Source organism: Melanotaenia boesemani, chromosome 22 (genome assembly GCF_017639745.1).
Source record: "Melanotaenia boesemani isolate fMelBoe1 chromosome 22, fMelBoe1.pri, whole genome shotgun sequence".
Taxonomy (NCBI): Eukaryota; Metazoa; Chordata; class Actinopteri; order Atheriniformes; family Melanotaeniidae; genus Melanotaenia; species Melanotaenia boesemani.
In genome coordinates, this window is record NC_055703.1 from 6,136,167 (window position 1) to 6,146,555 (window position 10,389).

General features: G+C 39.6%; 1 protein-coding gene across 1 annotated transcript; it reads left to right on the forward strand.

Moving 5' to 3' along the window:
- The first annotated feature begins 417 nt into the window (after positions 1-417).
- On the forward strand, positions 418-8,165 carry ankef1a (ankyrin repeat and EF-hand domain containing 1a). Its single transcript, XM_041976727.1, is given in 8 exon segments — positions 418-607; positions 856-1,017; positions 3,218-3,417; positions 3,499-3,648; positions 3,878-4,001; positions 4,213-5,020; positions 6,819-7,048; positions 7,837-8,165. Coding segments are annotated over 8 exon segments (2,193 nt in total).
- Positions 8,166-10,389: the final 2,224 nt, after the last annotated feature.

The window sequence follows — 10,389 nt, forward strand, 5'->3', positions numbered from 1 at the left end:
GAAGCACAGTGATGCACAGTAGTGGTTAAACATTTTTGGTTGAATTTATAAACTATGTAGGTCACATTACACGTATTTAAATGATAATAATGTAGCTTCTCAAATTGTCAAATTTCATAACCAGCAATAACTGTAATAATTTAATATTGATTAAGATGTAATTCAGTTTGAACAAATAAATTACTAAAGTTGTTTTCGGTTTTGTTTTCAAACCTGCAGTACATATGCATTAAAAAGGATTCAGACCCTTTTCACTTTTTGGGTAAAAATTTTATGTACAATGTTAAGAAAAGCATAAGGCTGTAATCTTATTGAAGTCATTTTGGCACTAAATGTCTATTGATTTATTTTTTTAGTTTTGTTTTTAACTCATGTTTTTTGTTGTTGTTTTGGCATCAGCCTCTCAGTGACCACAGAATGAGCTTTAGAGAAGCAGAGGGCCGCCAGGAGGTCCTGCATATCTACCGCCTACTCCAGGCCATCCATCAGAAAGACACGGATCATATCAAGAAGATGGAAAGGCTTGGGGTGGAAAACCTCCTCAATCTCACAGAGCCGAAGGACGGCACAGGGGCGCTTCACTTGGCAGTTTCAAAAAATAATCTTGGTAATAGATCCCTTTCTTACTTTGTCAGATAATAAACAGTCTATTGAAGGAAAACTGGTGCTCCGCCTGCCTGGAAAGATGGAATAATATGATCTTTTTCTGACCAAATATCTGAAAGTAATCACATCAGATCATTGCTATATAAGTAGAACATTGGATATTTATATTTAGGCTGTGTTTGGCCTGTGTCATATGTTCAGTCATGTCATCTTCCTTGTTAAGTGTCTTTCTATTTTGTCTCTTCACAGACATTGTCAGTGTTCTTCTCTCCCTCGGAGCAGTCCCCGATATACAAAACAAACAGGGCCAAACACCAGTTATGTTAGCTGCTGAGTTAGGCAATGACGCCATTGTGGCTCTGCTGGCCCAGAACAAAGCTAACATGAGGATCTTGGATGCTGAGGGTAAAGGTAGGCTGTCAAAGACGTCACTTGCCACATCTGTAACAAATCTAGACGGTTGTGGTTTTAGTGGAGAAATTTGTAAGAATTCAGTTTCAGTTTATTCACACACACTCCCATATTTACAAACATTTACCTTTACATAGAAATTTAGCTATGAGTATGTGTGAATCAGATTTCCCCCAGTAGCTAACACAAGATTTTTGAGGGGAGTCTGAGTACATACATACAAAAAGACTGAAACAAATAAGTAATGATAATAAAAAAAAAGATAAGCATGACATATTACAACCTCCTCATACAACATCGACATACCAACTTACAACATATATTAAACACAAAAACACAAAACTTTCTGATATCAGGTGAATCTAGGACCATAAGTATATATGAACTGATCAGTTTAGCCTTTAACACTTTTTTAAAGGTGGAGATGGATTTCAACACATATAAATTCTCATACTAGAGCTCCTACTACATACATTACTCAGATTAGTTCTTATGTGTCATCTTCTTTTACCACTAATAAAATATTTCTTCCTAGTGTCATAATTGTGTGGCAATGTTGTTATGACAGTGAAACGGATTTGTGCCTCACAGATAAGAAGGTTTTTAGAGGGGCTGCATGATGGGCCCTCCCATACTCTCTTTTCTACTGTTTCTTATAAATATTTTACACATAAAGCACACATTTTATTTATGTGCTGGCATTGTCAGTGTTGCTCTGTCAAGTGAAGTTGGCTATCAGAAATTGTGACCTACCCTACCTACATCACTCTTCTTATAGTCTGGACTCTTCTAACATAATATCCGATATTGTGGACAGCTGTGAGAGAATCTGGGGGCTTCATAACAGGAGCAGGACAAGCCCAAATAAGCAGCTACACTCAGAAAAAAAACAAGCCCAAAAACCCACAAGTTTCTGTCTTGGTTTCGGGTTATTATTTACATTGCTGGTGTGGGGCTCTGTCGTTTGCACCTTCTCTCTTCAACCAGTGGAGGCTGTGACGCGGGTCACACCCGCTGTGTACTGCGCAGGGCAAAGCAGGTAGAGGCGGTGATTTTGAGGAAAACCCCGTATAATAGAGAGAATTTGTTTAACTTCAGCAGAACAAGCACTGATTTCAGTCAGGGTTGGTACAGTCAGTTAGGTGAGTTTACTGCTTGAGTTTCTGTCTTGGTTTCGGGTTGTTGGGTTACCCAACTTTATGTGTCTCTGTCACCAGATGACTGCAACCAAATAGACTTAATGTGTCAGTGTCTGGAGCAAATAAACACCTGGATGAAGGAGAATTTCCTACAATTAAATGAAGATAAAACTGAGATTATTCTGTTTGGTAGCAAAGAGAAGAGGGTCAGCATTGGCAAACACCTGGAGACTCGGGCTCTTAAAATCACCAACCAAGTTCGTAACCTGGGAGTGTTGATAGACTCAGATCTGACTTTCAGCAGCCACATCAAAGCTGTCATTAAGAAGCTTTTTACCAGCTCAGAAACATCAACAGAATTAAGAGTCTAGTCTCCCAGAAAGACCAAGAGAAACTCATCCATGCATTCATCTCCAGTAGGCTGGATTACTGTAATGGTCTTTTAACAGGACTTCCTAAAAAGAGCTTTAAACATCTGCAGCTCATCCAGAACACTGCTGCTAGAGTTTTAACCAGGACTAAGAGATCTGAACACATCACACCAGTTTTGAAATCTTTACACTGGCTTCCAGTCAGTCACAGAATAGATTTTAAAACCCTTCTGCGGGGTTGGTACAGTCAGTTAGGTGAGTTTACTGCTTGAGTTTCTGCCTTGGTTTCGGGTTATTGTTTACATTGCTGGTGTGGGTCTCTGTCTTTTGAATCAAAGTTGTAGGCTTATTATGGATGAATGGACCTGTGTGGATGGATAAACAATAGAGGGGGAACAATAGATGGGAGGATGAAAGAGGATAGGAAAGGTGGGGTTGAGAGAATAAGATGAACAGAACTGATTGGGTGAAACAAGTATAAGAAGACTGACCAGGTGATCAGAGTTGAGTAGGAGGTGTGGCCTCACTCCCAGACCTAAGTTAACATGTTAACTTCATTTGTTTTTTTAACAAGCAGGAAACAAGAAAGGATTAATGATTGGGATGTTGTTTCAGTCTCACTTTATAAATACTCTCTCTCACTTTTCAATTGAATTGTAAACTATTGTCTCTCCCTCAACTGTAACTCAGGTGTGCTCTTCTACTGCATCTACCCCACCAAGTGCCACACCAAGTGCCTGGAGATAGCACTGAAGAACCAGGCAGATGTCAACAATGTCTCGCTAAATGGGATTCACATCTTCCACCTGATGTGTGAAAAAGTCTCAGAGGTCCCCTTAATGTGTATCATGATGTTAGATGCTGGTGCAGACCCCAATGCAACAAGTCAGGTAGAAAACATTAAATAATAGAAAACCTGAGGACTTCTAGGAAGAGTGTTGTTGACGTGAGGTATCTTCTTCTCTCCTGAGGAAACTGGTGTGACACCGTTGATGATGGCTGCCAAAGCAGGCTCCCTAGAGGTTGCTAGAGCCATTCTTAGGAAAGGGGGAAACGTGAACGCCTTGGACCATAAACGCCTTACAGCAGTACACTATGCAGCCATGGGCAGCTTCTTTAAGGTGATAGCTCTCACACACAGGTGTCCTTCAGCAGGATATCAGAAGATGAATCTAGATTATTTTTTAGATATAAAGTTATGACAGTTAATTGCATATTTTTGTAGGGTGTCATTTAAATGTTAAGTTGGGATATTTAACCATTTCATTTTTAAATGCATGCTCTAAATTTTATTACAGTGTTGTGATAAACACATTTTATTTTAGATTTTCTAACTTTTGTATCTTGCAGGTGATTCAGCTGCTGTCTGCATACTCAGCAGACATGAATGTGATGGACCGTGAATGCTGCACACCTTTACATCACGCTGCTGCTTCAGGCAATGCTAAGTGCTGCAAGTTCCTTGCACAGAGAGGTAATGTAAAAGAAACTGACAGCTTAATATCAATACTGTAATTTAAAGCATGTTTGGTAGATAAGAAAAAGGTAGGTCTGAATATTTCTCCTCAGGTTTTAAGAATGACCGTAATTATATACCACATGCTTTGATGCATGTGGAGCCAGAAGCCAGATTGCTCCACATGTAATTTTACCATGTGTTGAAATTTTCTCTGCTCTGTGTTCAGGTTGTAACCCTTAAGTGAAAAATTGGGCAGGTTTGATGCCATATCAGATTGCCAAGACATCCGGTCACAGAGCAGCAGCTGAGGAGTTGAAAAATGCAGAGAAGATAAGAAGGAAATTCACTGGTCCTGTCATGTCAATTTTCTGGGCCCTGACCCTCCACGACTGGTCCCACGAGTATGAGACTGAATTACGGCAAGCCTGTGTGGACAAACCAGACATCATTAATACGGAGACATTCATTTCTGTGTTAGAGAAGCTAGATGCTCCGGTTGACCGAGACCAGCTCCAGAAAGTCATATCAGCTCATGATAAGAAAGGAGAAGGATGCATCAACATGGCTGACTTTATCCAAGGAGTGAAGTATATTGACAAATCCTTTCTCCTCTCCTCGTATGTGCCTAAAAAGAAAAATGAGGGAAAGGCAAAAGAAAGAGGCAAGGGAAAAGGTAAAATTGATTATCCCTTCATTTATGTCATGCCACAAAAAGACATGCCCCGCAGACCGAATGGAGGCCCTCCCCTATACATGATTGAGAAGTACCAGGAGTTCTCAGGCATGTGTACCTTTTCCACCCATTGCCCACCATCACATCCCTTAATGGACGATTCAAGATGGTACATGGACCCGCCAGAAAAGGAGTACATCGACATCTCTGACTGTGTGATGAATGAAGATTTTGCATCTTTGCAACTCGCATTCAGCCAGGGGATACCTGTGGATATTTTAGATCCTTATTACACCACACCGCTGATGACGGCCTGCTCCGATGGCCTCTACGAGATGGCTAAGTGTCTAATCCAGCAGGGGTGAGAAAACTCATGTTGTCTTTAGATTTCAGTCCAGGTTTATTTGTGTTTCCATTAAACAGCCAGTTCATATGATGGACCTGAAGTGTCACAGCAATTCAAAAGCCAGCTGCAATTAGTTGCAACAGGGATACAATAGCCACAACACACTTTCTTTTTTTCTGGAAGGGTTAGACACTTAATGGATGAGAGGTGAGAACTTTTTTGAAAAACTGAGAAGTGAGTAAAATTCTAATGGTAAATAATGTTTATTAATTCCAGTAATTGCTATTATAAATCTTGTTCATTGGGATGTGTAAATAAAGAGTTATTGCCCTTTACAGGTAGTAATTTCCATCGCCGCTCACTTCCTGTGGCGTAACTTTTGCTGTTTCCTACTTATGGAGGTATAAATAAAAAAAAAATAAAAGGCCACAACTTCTGTTAGAGCTTTTGTGTTGTGTTGTGGCTAATTGTGGAGTGTTGTGTCTTTTGTATTGCAGTGACACTTCAGTGCCACTGTAAATTCATCTTTTCAGCTTATTCAAAAAGGAAGATGTAGCTTACAACTTGGACTGAATGAGGTTTATGAGATAAGCTAACAAACTGTAACTCAATTTTATGATGCACTGTTTCTTTTGAATCCCACGAACAGTCATTGATGGGAACAGCCATGGGAAAAAAAACTCAACTTAAATGCATTTAATGACTTCTGCAGAACAAGCAATTACTAACTCTTCCTGACTAACATTTAGTGTAAGCTCAAAAGGAAGAATTTCAAATGTTCCTAAACTTTGGTCTGCAGTACATCTCAAAAAAGTCAGGACACAGGTAACAAAAGGTTGGGCAAGCAAATGGTCTCAAGCTTGAGCAAGAGAAACAAGTTGCAATCAGTTATGTTGATAGGTAACAGGTGAGTAACATGATTTAGTATAAAAACAGCACCTTAGAAGAAGAAGTGTCTCTCATAAGTGAAGATGAGGAGAAGTTCAGTAATCTCCGAAAGCCTTTGTGTATAAACTGGGCCATAACTTGTTCTTAGTCCTAATTTTATCAAGATAGTTGCATTCACAAATGTTTTCTCATGCAGGAGGACTCTTATGCACAATTAAATGCTGGCATCTTTGAACAAAATTCGCTAAATTATTAACCTTTGGAAATTCACAAGGCATTTCCAAAGTCATTACGTTCACACACTGAGGAAGATGGAGAAACAGAGAGGGGACGGTGCTGATTGGGTGTTTTGTCCACCAGTCATCAGAAGCCCGAGTTGGTTCAGCAATTTCATCAAACACTCATCTATTGGCACATATTTCCCACAACACCTAATGTGAAATAGCAAACATGCTACACTGGGTTACCATGGCACTCTCTGATAATGTTACCATTATCATGTTAAGGTAAAACTATCATTTTTTTTCATTAATTCAATTTAATTAATGCAACACTGTCGACATTTGGTAGTTTTTGTTAACAGAACACAGATCACTTGAGATTTCTTAATAACTTCATTCTGTTTTTATTGAGATTTTAAAATGAGTCTCTACTTTTTTTGGAACTGAGGTTTTATGTTACCATTTACAGTTTGTTGCTTTCCAGGATCTATTTTCATTGCATGATTCAAGTAGGTACAAATTACAGTCCTTGTTGTCTATTTCTGAAAATGTATACAATGCTCATCAAAAAAGCAAAATAGAAACACAAATAATATGTCTTAGGTGTTAAATTGATACTTTAAGTGGGCAAAGTTCTCTCTTGATCTTGTTAATTTATTTGTGCTGAAGCATCTCTAAACTAAGCAAAAACCTGTTTCTGGCAGGGCTGATATAAATATGAAAGACCCCGCGAAACGCTGGACACCCCTCCACTATACAGCCTTTGGAGGTGACGCACGGCTTATTGAATTTCTGTTAGAGTCCGGGGCGTCTGTAGATGCCACGAACCGCAGCAATACAACGCCCCTCATGTTTGCCATCCGGCTGGGTAAACTTGAATGTGCGGAGGTCCTCATCAAGGCAGGTGCCTGTGTTTATGCAGTAAACAAGAGAGGTAAACTTTAAAACACTTGTTTTTCTACAAGAGACAGGCTGTCATGTGCATTACAGTAATAATACAGATTAATATGCATCTCATTAATCCCCAATCTATCTTGTTTCCTGTCTGTCTTTACAATATATGGCTTTATTTGAGCCCTATGCCTATGTCTTTTATGCATACACATGATGACATGAGTATCTCTTCAACCACAAGGTCTGTTTGAATACTTTCGGAGTCAGTAAAAGAATATCAGTTAAGATGCATAGTTATAAGTAAACTGGTGAAGATTAAATGTGCACAAATTGAAAAAGTTTCAGACCTGGCTGAAAAAAGGCTTTCAGGATGAATATAAACATGCTTTTGGAGTGATGCAACTGTAGCTCTAAACCTCAATCAGATTATAGGACAACATGCAAACATTTTCTCTGTAAAGGCCGACTCTGATAAAGCGAAGCAGAACAAATTTAAAGAGGTTTCCAGTTCAGACACTTCACCATGAAATGAAAGACCTCTCCATGAAATGCCTATTTTGGCCTAATTTGGCAATCTCTGCTCTCAGTGTCCTCCAGACAGGGGACTTCAGGGTTTGAAAGATTACAGCAAAATGTGAAATGCTAATTTAATGAATAATACATAAAAGCAAATAGTTATTGTGTGAATTCATACCAGTAATTCATTATAAACAACAAACTGTTCACGAAGCTAATGGAGGCTGTATATTTAGAAAGCAGTCAGCCTTTCCTGATTAATAAACATAATTTCAGTTATTATTTATCTAATTGTAGTTTATTTCCTTTTAGGACAAAACTGCATGGACATTGCACTAGAAGAAGGAGATGAGCGTGTAATTAGATATGTCCAAGACAAGATGGATTCACTGCCAAAGCCAAAGGCCACGCCAGAAGAAACCGTGGCGGCAAAGCCAAAAGCCACGCCAAAAGCAACCGTGGCGGCAAAACAAAAAGCCACCGTGGCGGCAAAGCCAAAAGCCACGCCAAAAGCCACCATGGCGGCAAAGCCAAAAGCCACCGTGGCGGCAAAACCAAAAGCCACGCCAAAAGCAACCGTGGCGGCAAAGCCAAAAGCCACCGTGGCGGCAAAAACGGATATAAATAAACAAGGACAGTGAAATCAATTGACAGCAGTGATGTGCAGTCGGGAGAAGCAGCATGATAAAAAATAAAAAAATAAATAAAAAAGATTCAAGTTATTAATGTGACCATTGTGAGTTTGTCTTTCATTAACCAAAGGGTACCAACAATTTTGTCCAGGACTGTACATTGGCACCAACAGATTTATTGATTATTCAAGATGGTCAAAGTAGTGATATAAGAAGTGTTTTCTTTTTTGTTACTTTTATCCCAGAATGAGAGGCGGGAGCGCAGCATTCGAGGTGGAACTTTCTTTTGGGAGTCTGTATCAGACCTTTGAGACACAGCTAAGCTATGCTTGAACGTTAGCCTGCCCCCCAGCAGGCTAGTTCTGGTGCATAAGTTACCATGGTTACTCAGTCAGCGGGCATTCAAATAAGTCACGTTGATGGAACGGAACTCTGGCTTAAATGGGCCAGATTTATAAAGATAATCCAGGCTTTTCCTTAATCCAGCTTCGTGGAAAACCCCCATGAACTGAAATATCCTAAACAACATCTAAATGTCATGGAAAACGGTGGAGGTGAGGACCCAAATGCAGGCAGTTCAGGCAGGAGGCAGAAAGGTGCTGGTAACCAAGGATTTAATCCAAAACTCATGAACTAAAACTAACATATACAGGGATAAACCAAAAGGATCCGACAAGGAGTAACTGAAATCCCAGGACTTATACACAGACTGACAAATTAACCACAGGTGACATGAATGGGCAATCAGACAAGGTGCACTAACGAACAGAAAACAAAACATAAAACTAAGCCCTGAACACTAAAACCCAAAAACTGGAAACATGACCAAAACTAAACATGAAATCAGAACAGAACTAAATGAGACAAAACCAAAACCATGATCTTAAACTAAGAACTATAAACCGGAATAATAACTAACAAATGAAAACATGATCATGACAAAACTACAAAACAGAAACACAGCCCATGATCATGACAGTAAATTCAAACACTGTTTCTGATTTGTGAAATTTTTATTCCATTAGCTAAGCTCTATGAATGGGTTGCACAGTGGTGTGGTGGTTAACACTGCTGCCTCGCAGCAAGAAAGTTGCTGGTTCGAATCTCAGCAGGGGGGAGGTTCCAACCTTGAGGGCAGTGGCCTTTCTGTGTGGAGTTTTTCATGTTCTCCCCGTGTATGCGTGGGTTCTCTCCGGGTACTCCGGCTTCCTCCCACCATCCAAAGACATGCATGTTAGGCAAGGCAAATTTATTTGTATAGCACATTTCATGTACAAGACAATTCAAAGTGCTTAACATAAAACATAAAAACATTACAGCAAGGTGCAGGGAAAGAAAAAAAAATTATAATAATAAATAAAGAAAAGACTAAAAAAGATAAAATTGATTACATAAAAACAACAGGAAAAAGCTCAGATAACGAAATAAAGTTAAGATTTCAGCGTAAAAGAACCAAATGCAGATCTGGATTTCTAAATAAAAACTAGTGAAATGCAGCAGAGAACAGGTGAGTCTTTAACCTTGATTTAAATAAATTAAGTGTTTCAGCTGATTTGAGGCTTTCTGGGAGTTTGTTCCAGACATGTGGAGCATAGAAGCTGAATGCAGCTTCTCCATGTCTGGTTTTGACTCTGGGAACTGATAAGAAACTGGATCCAGATGACCTGAGGGTTCTGGTAGGTTCATACTGGGTCAAGAGGTCGCTGATGTATTTTGGTCCTAAACCATTCAGAGCTTTATAGACCAGCAGCAGAACTTTAAAGTCTATTCTCTGACGAACAGGCCGCCAGTGTAAAGACCTCAGAGCTGGACTGATGTGGTCCACTCTCTTAGTCTTAGTGAGGTCTCGAGCAGCAGAGTTCTGAATAGGCTGCAGGTGTCTAATTGATTTTTTAGGTAGACCTGTGAAGACACTTTTACAATAATCAAGCCGACTAAAGATGAACACATGGACTAGTTTTTCCAGGTCCTGCTGAGACATCGGATCTTTTACCCTTGATATATTCTTAAGGTGATAGTAGGCTGACTTTGTAATTCCCTTAATGTGTTTCTCAAAGTTAAGGTCTGAGTCCATCAGTACACCCAGATTTCTGGCCTGATTGGTGGTTTTTAGTTGTATAGACTGAAGCTCTGTGGTGACACTTAATCGTTTCTCTTTGGCTCCAAAAACCATCACCTCAGTTTTGTTTTTGTTTAACTGGAGAGGTTCAGACACATCCAGTCATTAATCTCC